Below are 15768 nucleotides of genomic sequence, written 5' to 3'. Positions count from 1 at the left end.
ACAAGTATTTCCCCAGTTCATCTTTTTGGCATGTTATGCAACTCATTTTCTGCAGTCTGACATTGTTTAACTTTCTGTTTGAATGCACAGAATTAAATCCAAGGAAAATAAAAAGCTATTTCACAAAAAGAAAAGTTACATAGATTAATTTAAATGCAAAAAAAAAAGGCTCATTCACACTACAACAGAGTAGCTTTCCTACAATTCAAACTTGGAACAAAGCAGACATAAAACTTCTGATGCTGAAAAAGGACACATTCTCTGGGTTTGCTTGGACAGGAAAGTGAGAGTGACCCATGCAGAGAATCATGGAGACAAAAGCTGTGACGCAGCCTACTCTTCTGTGAGCTGAAAACAGAGTTTTCCCAGAGAAGGCAGGTTTACAGCAATGTCTCAGGTACAGCTGTCAGCCTCTGGGCCACTGAGGGATGAGTGTGTAAAGTGCTTTTAAGACAACTGTGACTTTCCGTCCTAGTGAGCTATTGCAGATGCCTCGAGGGAATATCACAACAATGCAGGTCCTTTTAGCCCTGCTGAAGTAGTCAAAATTGATGTCTAAAAGCTGATCCTGACCTTGGTCTGAGATTTACAGAACAGCATCCAGTGAAAGAACAGGCTTAATCTCTCGACAAACAGGATTGTATTTTCAATGAGAGAGCTCAGCTCAATTAGTCCAGCTACGTATCTCTGTCTTGTCCTGGAAAACTTAAAGCACATCTGAACAAATTATCTTTAATTTAAGGTGAATTACAGTACAAAGAACTACATAACTCTCAAAAAAATCGATATATAAGATTCATAAAGATGCTTTCTCTCTTATTCCTAAAAGAAATTAAAATAAGCAATAGGTTATTTTGCTCACAAAACCATACTGAGAGATGGATGCCAGGCACAGAGAATGATTTGTATCACCAAGTAAAGACAGCCAGCTATCTCCAAAACTATCTTGATTTGTAAAGCTCCTGTGCTATCAATTCCTAACATTAACCCAGGAGAGTTTGTCAAGAATGAACCTGGATCTGCATAGGGCCAAAAAGCCTTCAAACTATTAATACCTAATCCAAAATATTAAAAAACCCTGCAGGCACAAGCAGAGCCAGTAGGATTGCACAGGGTTAAGGTACTCAAATATTTTTTTCACTGCTGAGTGAGTTCAGTTTGTCCAGCCTGGAGAAGAAAAGGCTTTCAGGGGACCTTAGAGCAGCTTCCAGTGCCTAGAGAGCCCCTGCAAGAAGGCTGGAGAGGGACTCTTAATCAAGGAGCATAGTGATAGATAAAATTGCTATTTTCTCCTTTGTTTTCCCCTTTTGACAGTCTTGCCTTGATTTTCCCTGGGGCTCTTGTTATGGAGCTGCATGTACCAGCCTGGCTCTTGACAGGTTTAGGGTCTGGCCAGTCCATGCCAGGGACCAAATGGAATCTGAAAGTCACAACATGGTGGCTGGTGCTTCCCCTTCTGTGGCTTCCTTGCCTTCACCAGCTCAGCAAATCTGGGTGTTCATGACAATGTCCTTTTTACAACACACTCATTTTCTTTCCACTTCCCCATTATGATGCTCTTATCTTCTTATCATTTCCCCATCTGAGGCCCATCTATGTGATCCCAGCATTGCTGAGTCCTCCCAGAAGCCAGGTATGATCTCCCTTCCCAGAAGACAGCCCCATCCCCTTTGATGGGACACCCAAGTCCATGTGAAGAGCTGGGAGTGGGTGCTGTCAAAGCAGCAGGTGGGATATTCCTGTGCACCTCTCCCCCACAGAAATGAAGCATCAGGTCCCCAAGGAGGAAGGTGAGTGCAGAACATCCCCCTGAGCACCTGCCAGAGCAGATTTTAGTTGGTACCCAGCTGTGCAAGCAGAGGCCCCTGAATTGTGGAAGGTGCTCTGGTCTCTCCCTCATCCAGTTCCTGGCATTAACCCCACTGGTACCCCAGCACAGTTCTGTGGGAGACACTGGTGCACCTCCAGGAACTGTTCAGGCTGTGCCAGTGAGCTGACAGCAAGGTCACTGTGCCAGCAGGACAGGCTAAGTGTCCACCAGAATGGATTGGAGAGTTCCCAGAGCTGACACTCCATGGCCCCCAGCCCCACACCTCCAACAGTCCCTGGCACACACCCTCTTTTCCCCTCCTGCAGTACCAGGCCAGAAAGCTGAGCCAGACAAGGACCAATGAAGAGGGATTTTACAACTTTTCCCTGAAAACCAGCAGGAGCTGACACAGTTGGCACAGAAAGTGAGGTTAGGGGTTTTCATGCCCCTGGCAGTGCACAGGCCAACAACCCAGCAGGGACTCTCTGGTAGCCAGCTGCAAACCACCCACCTGACCCTCATTTACCCAAAGAGGTTCATTTTTGCAGAAATTAGGTATTTTGAGAGGGTACATGATTTTATCAATGGTCCCTGTGGCTAGTGGTTCTCACTAACCAGGAAGCCCACAAGCAGTGCTGGGCAAGGGGTAACCAGACTCCCCAGGTGCTGCACCTGCCAGCTGGGGGGTACCTCAGACACACCACTACAGCAAAATTCTTGCTTGACAGGTAGGATACAATCAATTCCTAAAGACCCCAACAGTGCACACTCAGAAAGCAAGCTACAAAACTTCCTGCTTCCTCCTTCCTTTCCTGTGTCTGGCCTTGTTCTGCTTTTCCTCAGAACTCTGGTCAGCAAACTTCATGTCCCAGCCTGGCTCTCAGCCAACAGGTCATTGCAGCAATAGCAGGGCTCACGTCACAGGGACTTGGGCTCTGGCTATTCCCACCAAACACTCACATGGAATCTGAAAGTTGCAGATCTGTGGCCAGCGCTTCCCCTTCTGGGGTTTCTTTGATATCTCCAGCTTAGCAAAACTGGGAAATCCTGGCATAATTTTGCTGTCATGATGCACTCATTTTCTCTCCTTGAAACTCTGGGTGAATAGGAGGGAAGAAGCAGCAGGGACTGAGCACTGTGTAGAGGAAAACCCTGCAGCCCCCCCAGCTCCAGCCCTGCTTGTGTTCCCTCAGCTCCTGCAGCACCAAGAAGTCCACAGAAACTATAGGATCATTTACATTGGAAAAGACCTTTAAGAACATCAAGTCCAAACATTAATCCAGGGTACAAAGTCACCACTAAACTATGTCCCTAAGCACCACATGTCTTTTAAATGTCTTTAGGGATGGTTACTCCACCAATTCCCTGGGCAGCCTATTCCAGTGCTTGACAACCCTTTCAGAGAAGAACGTTTTCATAACATGCCCTGGTTCAATGTGAAGCCATTTCACCTAGTCCTTGTCACTTGTTACCTGGGAGAAGAGAGTAACCTCCACCTCACTACAGCCCTCCTTTCAAGAAGTTGCAGAGAGCAGTAAGGTTCCCCTCAGGGGGTCTCCTCTTCTACTGTCAAATAAACCCAGCGCCTTCAGCTGCTTCTCGTAAGACTTGTTCTCTCTTGAATCTGAAAATTGCAGCCCTGTGGCTGGCACTTCCCTTTCTGCAGTTTCTTTACACAATTTTCCTGGTATGATACACTCATTTTCTTTCTTGAAACCCTGTGCCCACCCAGTGGTGGTGGTGGTATAAAAGGAGGTAGCAGGGGCTACAGTGTAGGGGAGAGCCTTACAGACACCCCAGCCCAGGCCTCACTCGTGCCTGCCTCAGTCCTCCCAGCATCATGAGGGTCCTTGTAGCCACCCTGGCTGTTCTGCTCCTTGTGGCCATCTGCTCCCTAGCTGAGGCTGATCTTGGAGTCTCCAGGAATGCTGCACTTTTCCAGAAGGACAGTAGGCTTTCCTTCCCCAAGAGAGAGCCCCATTCCCACTGATTAGACCCTCATGCCCATGGAGAAGTCTGGGAGCAGATAGTCATCACCTGTGCAGGGACTAAGCCTCAGAGACGGAGCTTTCCAGGGGATGATCCCAGAGCACTCAGCATGGGTGATGACGGCAAATCCCCTGGGAGCCACAGGCAGAGCCTCTGCCACAGTGTGGGGTCTCACTGGGTCCATCTCTCTGCCCCCACAGAAAGCAAACCCATCTCCTGCTGCTTTGCCCACATTACACGCCCCATTCCACCCCGGATAATCCGCTCTGCCTACAGGACCAGCAGCAGCTGCCAAATGCAAGCCGTGGTGTAAGTACCAAACATTGCCTGGGTGCAGGGTGCACCAGCCAGGGCAGCACCCCAAGGGTGTCTAAGGTTGTCCTGGATGGGAAAGGGCAGGGACAACCAGCGTGCTACCAGTGGGACCTAATGCTGGCATCCTGATGCCCTGGCTGAGTGCCTCAACACTGATTTTTTTCCCCAACAGCCTGGTCACCAGGGACGGGAGAGAGGTGTGTGCAGACCCCATGGCTCATTGGGTGCAGAAATACCTGAAGCACTTGGAGCTTCTGAAGCACTGACTCTCTGCTGCTTCCCCCGGGCAGTGGGCTCGGCCCCCAGCACAAGACATGCAATAAGAGTGCTTAAGCTGCATCCTTCTTCAAAGGGAAAATTTATTACAATTGGCCCCTCTCTATTTCTAAAATTTTTTAGTGTAGTTCAAAAACTCAGGCAATCAAATGCACAAGTTTGCACTCAAAACAAAACAAGCTGTGCACAAGTACACGCAAAACAAGAAGAAACCTGTTAGAGTTTATAGAGCATAGAAGTTGAATTTATCAGGAGAGAGCCTGAAAACTCAATCAGTATTTCAAAGATAGAACCACCTATTCCAAAATTACTTATGAATATATGTACACTACAATAATGAGACTAAAAGAAGCACCAAATCCTAAAACTGATGTGTAGAGCTGCAGAAGATTTGGGCAAGGCTGATGGGCTTCTTTCCGCATAATCTGTTTGCTGTACTTCCACGTGTACTTCAAAGCTTGTTTCAACTAGTGTTCAATGCAATGTATGGTTCAATGCTTTTGCCCACTTCTGCAATTCAGTCTTATAGCAACAGCTTCTAGATTAATAACATTGAAAATCTCCAATTTAGGAAAAGTGCGAAAGAGAAAACACAAGACTTATATTACTTACAAGGCAAATATGACAGTCTGGTAAAAATCCTCCCTGGGGCACTGTTTTCGCAAATCTCTTTATAGTTTAGGCAATCTATTTGTTCTTATATATACACCAACCCTGGATTAAATACTCTGCATTTTCACAGCATCGTGGAGGGTTTTTTTTTCCTTAATACAGTTTGACTTAATTCCCTCCCAAAACCGCCTGTTGACCACTGCACTCTTTGGCTGGCTCCCTGAGGAGGACACAGTGAGGCAGGAGGCTGGCACCACCAGGACTGGCTCCCCGGCCCAGGAGCTGCACTGTGAGCACACACCACCGAGCCCAGAGCCATTCCCACACTTCACCCCTGGAGAACAACCCAACCTCCGTGTCCCTGCATGTGTCACAATCCTCCTGCCCGCACCACCATCCATCCCTCTGTGCTGTCCCTCTGTGCTGTCCCGGGTAGAGGTGTTCTTCTCTGCCACCACCAAGGGAGCACGGGGGAACCGGTGCCCACTCTTGCCTTCCGTCCTCCCCGAGCTGCCTTTTCCTTTTCTGTGTACCTTGGATATTGTTAAAATCTGAAAACTTTGTTTGATGAAAGTAGTGGTGTTCGAACTCACTGTGTCCCCTCGTTCTCGCACAGCTGACATCAACACCGACTGCTGGGGGGGAAACTACGCATAAAACGTGCCACGTTCGGCATAATTTGTAAAGCAAGAACCGAGGAGAACGGCACGAAGAGAAACAGCTCAAACATAACTCCCCTCACTCCCCAGAGCCCAAACCACCTCCGGATTTCCAGCCCTGGCCGGCCTGGCCTCCCCTCTCCCAGCACCGACCCTCCCTCCCCGGCCGGGGTGAGTACGCGGGGCCCGCACGGCATCTCGGGAGTTGTAGTTCCCCGCCCGGCTCGACATGGCGGCTATGCGGGCGCTGCCGGCCCCCGCTGCCGCGCTGCTCCTGGCTGCCGCCGGCCAGGCTAGCAAGTACTCCCGGGAGGCCAACGAGGGGCTGGCGGCCACCGGCGAAAAGCGGCGGGAGACCGGGGAGTTCCGGGTGGTGAGACTGAACCAGATCTGGGAGAAGGCGCAGCGGGTGAGCGGGGCGGTGCGGGGCGATGGCGGTGCTCCGAGGGGGGCCCGAGGTCGGGCCCGGCCGCTTCAGACACTCATTCCGCGTCTGGCAGACGGGGACGAGCGGGGAGTGTGAGGAGACACCGAGGCTGCCTGGCTCGGGGCTGCGGTGGCTTTTGTTCTGTTCTCGGGCACGGCTGTCCCGCCCGTGGCGCAGCGAGGGCTGCGCTCAGCCCCGCGCCCGGCGCTGTCCCGGCGGCGGGGAGCAGCCTTCTCCCGGGCCCGGGGACGTGTAGCTGAGTCCTGGGAAGTGCTGGCCTGCCCGTGTTTATATACAGCACCTAATCCACATGCCCAGGAGGTGGGAGAGAGGGGAAGCCCCTCTGGTGCCATAGAGGATCTTTGGCTGACTCCAGCGCTCGCTGGTTGAATGCTTTAGCCGTGTTCAGGGCTGCGTTACCCTCATGTGGGTGAGGACGCTGGCCTCGGTTTCAGAAGTTCACTGCAGGAGAAGCCCCTCCACCCTGGCGGTTCTGTCAACTACATTCCCATCAAGTGGTGTACACAAATGCAAGAGGACCAGCAGATGGGTATCACCATTCCCAGATGAGAGCCTTGATTTTGACACTGATGCTTGAGTTTCTCTAACACTGGACTACAAAAAATATTTAAAGTGAAAATAAAATCAAATTATTTCATTACAGTGGAAATATTTACTTAGAACTAAAAAGAACAGCTCCAACAGGAGAAGTATGTGCTGTACATATCCCCTGAATATTGCGGATCATGGGAATTAAGGTCATGACCAGCAATGATTCAGTTCTTTCAGGCAAAGAAATATAGTTAATATTAATTTTGGATCTTCTGTATCCTGAATAGCCTGAGCTGTTGAATTGGAGGTAGGGCATCCCTGGATTCAGCCAAAAACTAGAACTCTGCTATAGTGCTGCCTCCCAGTGTGCTAGAGGAAGGTATCAAAAGTACTCCTTTCCTCGATGGGAGAAGGATGGAATAGGGCATAGGAAAGCGTGTGTTAATGAAACTTCAGCTGTTGAACTGACAGCTGAAAAAGAAATAGCACTGGGACTAGAGATAATCTATAATAATAGTAATGTCAGTTACCTCTCACCTTTCCAATTAGTCTTTTCTCATGTTCATATCTGGCCCTTCTGGAATTAAAATTTGAGGTGCTTTTCATCATCTATGTTAAGATACTAAAATATAAAATGGATTAACTGCCAGTGAAAAACTAAGGCTTAGTAAATTCTATGTGTGTGAGATAGATTACAGAGATGCAAAACCTACTTGAACTAAATTTGCCACCATCTAAATTTCACTTTGAGTACAACTGTCAACCAGTATGTGTTTTATAAACTGATTTTTCAGTATGTCTGGGCAATATATGAAACAAGAGGAAAAGTGTGCCTGTGTGTTACATCTGCTTTGAAATACTTCCATAATAAATTTGTAGTAAAGAGCTCTTTCCTTTTGGAGGCAAGGGTGTAGGTAAGGATGTAGCAGGTAATGATTGCAGCCAGCCCAACAGCAAATGATGTAATTGTAATGTTTGACAAATTTCCAGCATTTATTCTCAGAATTGCCAGATACCTATGTTGGATGTTAATGTCCAGGCAGCATAAGGAATGAAGAATAAGGAATGAGTTTAAGGAGCTTGTTGCTTGGTTATTTAATCATTAAACTTAACTTTTCACTTCTGCTTCTAGTTAGTTATTCCAGCATGTGAGTGATGTTAGTAAAGTGATGGGGAGTTGACTGTTGATATTTTTTACCTGGTGTAGTCAGGGTCCAACATGGCATAAACTTAAAGGAAATAGTTTTTGAACTGAATACTTTAACTGATGTATTCACTCTGTATGACATAAATGGGGCAGGCAAGGAGCTTCCAAAAGGTTTCAAAGGATTTATAATGCTCACAAGGAGAGTTACTTCAGTTTCCTACTAAATTATAATGAGAATTAGAAAATTATTGCTCTAATTGGGAGACATTTGAATAGGATCTTGTTTTCTCTTAAGGAACAATGGGCTTAATGTAGTTTCTTAGTTTTTATTGCGACTTAAACGTGTTTTATTGATGATGTTGCTAAACTTCCTGGTTAGAAGTTCTGGTATTCTTTTCTATAACTTTTAGAAAACAGAAAGTTTTACATGTTTTTGGGTTTGCACTAACTGCAGAGGGCCTCTAACAGAAATTGTACTGTGTAGTCTTTTATACAGTAGTGGGTTTCTGATGACAAGGTCACATATAAAAATTTTACTGTATCTACAGTACTTATGAGCTAAATTACTTATCTAATTATGCCTGGCTATTTATTCCTGTATTTCCTCAGCCCAACTACATATGATGTCCACACTACTTGAATGCGATATTACATAACTACCAAAATGCTTGGCCATTCCCTTCACAATTTGTGGCAAACCTTTCGCTCAGTCTTGAAGCTTTAGAGCACGATTCTTGCTGAGGAAAAATGTTGATACTTGGTGCCACTGCAGTAGTGACCTTGGGCTGTCTAGGTAATCCTGTACCAGAAAAGCAAATAAATACGTGATTAAGGTTTTTCTTTTACTTTAGCACATACTAAGAACCATAAATAAAGTGGTTCCTTCTAAGTGCTTTGTTTCTATAAAGCAGTTCCCCAAAAGTAGATGGTAAAGAAGACAACAGAGACACTCCTTTGCATTAGTATTAGAGGGATCAGAAGTTTTATTGTGTTTTATAAGTATTATATTTACCTGTGATTCTAACTACTCTAGGTTTTAGTAATTTAAGCCAAGTACAAAATGCAGAGAAAAAAATAGTTTAAAAATCAAAATAATTATATGCAGTGGCACAAGGTTAATTAATAGGACAGCTTATGATGGAAGCGTAAACAATGATGTGGATAGTTTCCTGAATTCCTGTCAATAGGAAGTGCATTAGCTCAAAGTAATGACACTTTTCCTAGTTACTTTGAAATAACCTGCTGACACACAAAGGAGCGGCTGAATCTTTTCAGTATCATTCTGATGTTTAAAAACAATACTGAGTTCTGAGTCTGTGTTCATTAAATATCCTTCCTCACTGAAAATGAGCATTTTTATAATCTGTTTAATGATTAAAAGAAACCTTCAATAGATTAACTTGTCCTAGGACTGACAAGCCTGGGTAGTTTCAGGCTGGATCTGAGCTCCCAGGAGCTGGAGGGGTTTTATCTCCTCTCTTCTCTGGGCTTCTCACCTCAACTTTTGTTTGTTGGCGTGCATGTAGACACAGACAAATGTAGTTCTGAGGTGTTAAGATGGTTTGTTACATTTCTTTGTTTTAAACTGAATAACTGAGGTGTCTAAAATCTGGAAGTTCAGGATCAACTCACAGCAGTGCTGCTGTGACTTATTAGTCATTGTTGCTGTTTTCTCTGTAGCTCACAAAATTTCAAGCTGACCTAGCATTCATTTAAACTATTTCTTTTTTCCTATCTTCAGCCTTAATGTCTTACCTTTCTTTTCCTAGTATGTCAGACAGGAATACCTTTAAGTTTTGTATGTTTTAATGCACATAAACCATGTTATGAAATTATCTGAGATTTTTTTTCATCTTGATCATAGTAAAAATTGCTGTTGAAGTGGCTCTTTCACCTGCAAGGCCATCCTCAGTGACCTGTTAGACTGAAAAACTGTACTAACCAATAAAGTTTTTCAACTCATTATAACTGTATGGTTGGAAGATGGTCCACAAGAAAGCACATGTGGTGGCAATGGCACATTGTTTGAGAGGAATTGCTGTGCCATACTGGTTGTTCTGTATCTGTCCTGGTTTCTGAAGGTAGTTTTCTGTAGCTCTGAAACAAAAGGGGACTCCACATAACTAAATACAAACCTTTGTCTGTTCTTGTTAGCTGCATCTCTCTGCTGTGAAACTGGCAGAGTTGCATAGTGATCTAAAAATACAAGAAAAGGATGAGCTGAGCTGGAAAAAACTGAAGGCTGAAGGTCTGGATGAAGATGGAGAAAAGGAAGCCAAGCTCAGACGCAACTTAAATGGTAAGGTCTGTCTTGGAAAGAAGGAGTTTAAACTTTGCATCAGACACACACATGGTTAGACACTTGTGTTTAAACTATTAAATAACAGGTTGTCTTTCTGGACACCAAGCACACAACAAGTTCTTTGGAGGCCAGTAGGGAGCTGCAGGAGCCTAACAGATTCCTTTGCTCCAAATAATTGCAGAAGAGGTCATTGAACCTGGGACACTGTGTTTTGAGCTTTTCCTCTGTCAGCTGTAAAGTCCAGCTCTGCAAGTCATAAATGTAGCCAATCTCTCACCTTCCATACATCCATAGCTGGTTCTCATGTTTCTGTATCTTCTGTTCCCTTGCAGTCATTATGACTAAATATGGAATGAATGGAAAGAAGGACTCTCAACTAGTTGATACCAATTATATTAAAGATGGCACAGAAAGTGACACACTAGATGATCCAAGACTGGAAAAATTATGGAGCAAGGTGAGTAAGATTTCCAGGAATTGAAATGTAGGAAATTAGTATTTCTTCACTGAACTCCTAGCTGTGTCTTCTGTGAGCACTCAGACTGGGAAATTAATAGCTGAAATTAATACTCTTTTGTTAAGTACTGACCAAGCTGCCTTACTCTGTAGTTCACATCTTCATGCCCTGAGGGTACCCTGCATCCAGACCATCCAGCTGTGGCAGGTTGTCTTTGGCAAATAAAACACCCACATTAGTCTGAAGGGTGGAGCCTGGGTCCCCTCAGCTCAGAGTATTTCCTCACATTTCCCTGAACTCATGGCTTCCCTTAGTATGAATGTCATAGCGTGTGGTGGTTTTCCCAGTTTCCTTATTGCTGTTTATGGATGTTTGTAAAATGATGCATTTAAAATAGAACCATTTTGTAGACCATCTAAAACTGAAATGAATTGTCGGGAAGGGTTTTAAATAAGGACTTTCTCAAACCAGTATTCAACTGAAAAGATCCAGGATTTGAATTCATGCATAAAAAGGGGAAGTTGTACTGTCAAGTTTGGGCAGTTAAAAATGGCAAAGTAATCTTCAGAAATTAAATAATTCACATTTTAAGAAGCAACTAGTCAGGTGGATCTAAAGAATTCTCCCATGAGTCTAGTGCAGTGGTAGTAAAGCAGAAAAAAAGATTTGCTGAATTTTAAAATACTACTGTAGCTAGATACAAGCTAGCTCCTAGCTCTGGCAAGGAACATCATGTCTTGTGTTTTGGGGAGCAGTAAAATGCAATAGGAGAAATATTCCCTAAGCAAAACTAAAGGGTCTGAATGGATTTCAAAAATATTCACTTTTGATCAGGCATTGCAGTAAGTATGCCACCAGATTTATGGGTAGTGCCCCAGCTGTCTGGGCAGCACTTCCTTAATAGTTAGAGAGCAAGTGCACTGATAAGTGATAAAATCTTCATGCCAGTAGAGTAAGATGAAGTAAAGACTGTGTTTAATATCAGGCTGCATCCTTCATACAAGTGGTTCCCTTCCAGTTGTCTGTGGAGCTCCATGGCCCTTATTTCTGTATTAAATTATTTCGCATGGAATAGAAATGCCAGACACCTTTCACTGGGTAGTCCATAGCAAGTCCAGCTTTGTAAGTCGTCTTAAAACTTCTTTTGACATGATTTGAGGCATCTTATCCATCAACACCTAAGTCCTCACCACATACAAATATTAAGAGAATTAAAACAAAAAGATCTAATGGAAAGCTGCACTTAATAATTTTCTAAATGTGGTGAGAAGTGGGAAGTTGATGGCACCAGAAAGCACTTGGTCTGTAAAGCATAAAGAGCTGATGTTTCTTTCAGGCCAAGACCTCTGGGAAGTTCTCTGATGAGGAGCTGGATAAGCTTTGGCGAGAATTTAAGCATCACAAAGAAAAGATTCGTGAATACAATATTCTGCTGGAGACTGTGAGCAGAACAGAAGGTGCCTGAACATTTCTCTGATATTTCAAGATCAGTACAACTCTTTACTCTGTCCATTGTTTCCATGGCTTTCAAATTTCTTTGTAACTCCTGACATTTCTGTCAGAACCGCTTGCCGATACTTCATGGATTTAGTTCGGCATTAGCTGCCAAAATTCTTGCCAGCTGATGGAAATGTTGCCATTTCAGTTTTGTGATTTTGCCTGAATTTCATGCAGGGATGATGCCGTCAGATTAGCAATGATGGCCATTGTAGTTTACAGGAAATTATGCAGCAAGCATAAATCCACTGCTGCAAAATGCAGTTCTAAAGTCTGCAGAACATGCATGTTTTATCTCACCAAGAGCATATACTGAATATCTTAGGCACCAAGCCTGAAGTTTATTAGAGCATCAAGGATCTGAACCCAGCTTGCCATAATAATCTGAGCTAAAATTGTTAGAGCTGAAAAATTCTAAAGCTGACAGTTTTGTGTTTGCATTACATAGTCCAAGCTGGAAGCTGCTGAAAATCATTTCACCATCAGATGTCTTGGTTCATGAAATGTCCAGGGAAGAACTCATTAAACTTCCTTACCCCATTTTCTTGGGAAATGGCTAACCTGGGAAAATTAGAGCATTTCCTTACTATAACTGAGTGGCTAGTAGGGGTAATATATAAGGCATTTCTGTAACATTACCCTCCAGAGCACCAAGGGACATTGATCTGAATACTGACCTGACAAAGGAATTCTTAAAGTCTGTTATTGATGCTTTATTTGTGTTCAACTTAAATCCTAAAAATTTAGCTTCTTTTATTCAACTCAGATTTGGGGGATTTTTGGAGTTTTTGACCAATCAAGATTTGGCCCACAATCAATAACATTTACTGTTCTTCAACAGATATCCACAAAAATGTTATCAATCCATCTGAGGAGAACCTGGTGAAAGAGGAAATCTTGCACAACAAACACAGAGAACTCAAGGAGAAGTTAAGAAGCATCAATCAGGGGTTTGAGCGTTTACGTAAAGTCAGTCACCAGGGATATGACACAACCAGTGGTATGATACAGTGGAGTTTGTGCTTATCTGGGATATGTTTAATTTTTTAAAAAATTTAAATCAGTGGGCAAGTAAAAGGGTATAGTCACAGTATCCCAGTGCATCTTGTACCACAATGGGCTGAGGAGATACGGCCAGCTAGTCCTGTTCAGAACCAAACACTGGGAGCCTAATGAAAGGACACAGTCAGTGTGTTAAGAGGATAGTTCTGTCCTCCATACCCCCATGAGAAATGATACTGCCCCAGGAGGGCAAGTAAATGAGACAACATGCAGGGCAAGCAATGCCTTTATCCAGTTCCTCGGGTTTGGGGTTTTTTTGCTTTTAAAAACTTAGTAGTAGCAGTATCTAGTTCTATCCAGTACTTCAATACTTCTCCCTTTGCATCTAAATAGATCTATTAGAAGTGCAGTGCTTAATGTCTCTGGTCTTAATATCTGTATGTATGTGAAAAAGCATCTCTTCATCTTTCATAGAAGTTGGGCATTAAAATCATTGTGTCCAGATTTTCATTTTGTTATATGTGATTGTTTAGAATTTGAAGAACCAAGAGTGATTGATTTGTGGGACATGGCCAAATCAGCTAATTTCACTGAGAAAGAACTTGAATCTTTTCGGGTAAGTAGAATTCCAGTGACTTCTCTTGCAGAAAGATGTTACCACTACAAGAAACATTCAATGTTACTCTGATTGCAGCCACTTCTGTATTACCCTCCAGTCACCATAAAAGTCATGCTGCCTTTTTAATAGTTTAGATATATAGACATGTATGTAACTAATCATATGCTGATTCTGTTACAATCAGCAGAATGAAAATTCTGAATCTTCTCAAAACAAGTGTTGCTTATTTTGAATATGTGAAAGATCAGGCCCTGCTTCTTTGTTGCCAATGCACCGATCTACCCCTCTTACCCAATGTCTTAATTATGTCCTTGGGAAGCACTGAAATTTTGTAGACACAGCAATTTCCCTCTCATGCCCATGTCTGGTACTGTTAACTTCCCATGTTGGAGCTGTGTTGAACTGAAACAAAACTATTGTGATAAAGACTGCTTTTCAAGGAAATAATACAGAAATTCATTCCTGTGCAGCTCATACCACTTTTAATCAATTCAAGTTGTACAGATAAAAGATATATTTTTTCTTTTTAATCTGTCTGTTTATCAGATTTAAAAAGAGGCTTTTTAAAAATATTGTCTGTCTCCCCTCAGTCTACTGTTCTTATACCTAAATTTTTATGTGATGTTCACTGCTCTCATCTTGTGGCACCTCACAGCCACACAGAGTCTTCTTCTGTGGACTCTGCAGTGGGTCGTTTTCAGCACCTACTTTCCAAATCAGTAGTCTGGTGGTGATGGTAATGGATTGTCCAGACATTCTTAAAAAGCAGGGAACTGAAAGAGCTTTCTGTGCCTGACTTAGTAAAGTATCATTAGGAGTGTCTTGGCAAGAGAAAGGAAGGCTTGGAACGAAACTCCTCTGAAGCTGTGTGTATTTGTTATCTTAGGAGGAGCTGAAACATTTCGAAGCAAAAATTGAAAAGCACCATCATTACCAGAAACAATTAGAGATTTCACACCAGAAACTGAAGCATGTAGAGGGAACTGGAGACAAGGATCATCTGAACAGAAACAAAGAGAAATATGCCATGCTGCAAGAAAAGACAAAAGAGCTCGGATATAAGGTCTGTATAAATCCAGTGTTACATACATGTTGAAAGTTCCCCTCAGTAGCAGAGGGGAAGTAGATTATCCAGTGCTGACTTTTCACACAAGCTGAATGACTTCCAGAAGGGGAATTCAAGGCACATCTGTTCACCACGTTTAGTACAGCATACACATAATTGTTTTTTATAGACTTATTTCTAAAAGGCCTGAAATCTTCCTGCTCTCTGCTCTTTCTGTTGTTACAAATACTCATAGCAAAATCTGAATATATTTCTATATTGATAATTTATTGACTTCCTGAAATTTGTTTCGTGTATTTTGTTTTCCTCATAGGTAAAGAAGCACTTGCAAGACTTATCCAGCAGAATCTCTCAAGGTCTTCAACACAATGAACTATAAAAATTTGTTCTGCTTCATGGGATCAGTTTGTTAACACAAAGCAGTTAATATGTTTTTTTGAACAGGGCTTACCAAGGAGACCTTCTGAAATAGTAAGGATTGAACAGATGTGTCCTGTAAGAATTTTTTTTGTCTACTTAATTACCAATTTTGTACTTGCACTATAAAATTAAATAATTAGATTAAATATTTAGGTTGCACATCTTTGATCATATAAATATTACATCTGAATCAAGTAGCAGCCTTTGAAATAATCAGCTTTGTCAAAAGGCAAAAAATATGTGAACTCTCAAAGGATTCCTGCTAGTAAAAAAATACTAATCTTATAGTCAGGTAAGGTATTCTGATTAATGAAAGCAGACACTGAGGTACAGGAATGTTAAACGGAGGCCAGAAAAGTCTTTATTTCAATGCTTGGCCTGTTACATTTCGTACTTAAGGTAAAAAAAGTATTTTTACTGATTTTGAGCAGTGGCTCAGAACTGCACTGCTGCACTGTATATGAGTCTTTCTTGTGGGTGGGGGAGGGAGAGTAAGGAGGGAACAAGTACTGAGGTCAATTTCCACAGTTTAGTTATTGACTAACACCTGTGTGTACAATTATCATGTTCATGGTTGCTTTGGTTTTGCTACACTTGGTCATTAAAAAATCAAAACAA

The 15768-nt window shown here is 43.0% G+C and overlaps 2 protein-coding genes across 2 annotated transcripts; both read left to right on the top strand.

Moving 5' to 3' along the window:
- The first annotated feature begins 3650 nt into the window (after nucleotides 1-3650).
- On the top strand, nucleotides 3651-4481 carry LOC102108974 (C-C motif chemokine 3-like). The gene is made up of 3 exons (XM_005517871.2): nucleotides 3651-3759; nucleotides 4000-4108; nucleotides 4287-4481. The coding sequence occupies exons 1-3, from the start codon at nucleotides 3651-3653 to the stop codon at nucleotides 4378-4380; spliced, it is 312 nt and encodes a 103-aa protein (XP_005517928.2). The 3' UTR covers nucleotides 4381-4481.
- Nucleotides 4482-5877: 1396 nt separating this feature from the next.
- Nucleotides 5878-15768, top strand: LRPAP1 (LDL receptor related protein associated protein 1). Its single transcript, XM_005517872.2, has 8 exons — nucleotides 5878-6070; nucleotides 9942-10086; nucleotides 10422-10546; nucleotides 11883-12003; nucleotides 12885-13043; nucleotides 13579-13661; nucleotides 14551-14727; nucleotides 15044-15768. Exons 1-8 carry the CDS (start codon nucleotides 5891-5893, stop codon nucleotides 15107-15109), a joined length of 1056 nt encoding a protein of 351 aa, XP_005517929.2. The 5' UTR covers nucleotides 5878-5890; the 3' UTR covers nucleotides 15110-15768.

The sequence above is a fragment of the Pseudopodoces humilis genome, chromosome 6, assembly GCF_049639895.1.
Source record: "Pseudopodoces humilis isolate 2021_Gansu_Grassland_sample_001 chromosome 6, ASM4963989v1, whole genome shotgun sequence".
NCBI classification, from domain to species: Eukaryota; Metazoa; Chordata; class Aves; order Passeriformes; family Paridae; genus Pseudopodoces; species Pseudopodoces humilis.
The sequence above is the reverse complement of the archived record's forward strand: the minus strand, read 5'-3'. Positions and strand labels throughout refer to the sequence as shown.

What these genes read in the sequence shown, in the direction of transcription:
- LOC102108974 (XM_005517871.2), top strand. Translation starts at nt 3,651, where the DNA reads ATGAGGGTCCTTGTAGCCACCCTGGCTGTTCTGCTCCTTGTGGCCATC. An exon ending in TGCACTTTTCCAGAAGGACA is followed by an intron (nt 3,760 to 3,999) that starts GTAGGCTTTCCT and finishes CTGCCCCCACAG; the next exon opens with AAAGCAAACCCATCTCCTGC. An exon ending in TGCCAAATGCAAGCCGTGGT is followed by an intron (nt 4,109 to 4,286) that starts GTAAGTACCAAA and finishes TTTCCCCAACAG; the next exon opens with CCTGGTCACCAGGGACGGGA.
- LRPAP1 (XM_005517872.2), top strand. Translation starts at nt 5,891, where the DNA reads ATGGCGGCTATGCGGGCGCTGCCGGCCCCCGCTGCCGCGCTGCTCCTG. An exon ending in GACTGTGAGCAGAACAGAAG is followed by an intron (nt 12,004 to 12,884) that starts GTGCCTGAACAT and finishes GTTCTTCAACAG; the next exon opens with ATATCCACAAAAATGTTATC. An exon ending in GGGATATGACACAACCAGTG is followed by an intron (nt 13,044 to 13,578) that starts GTATGATACAGT and finishes GTGATTGTTTAG; the next exon opens with AATTTGAAGAACCAAGAGTG.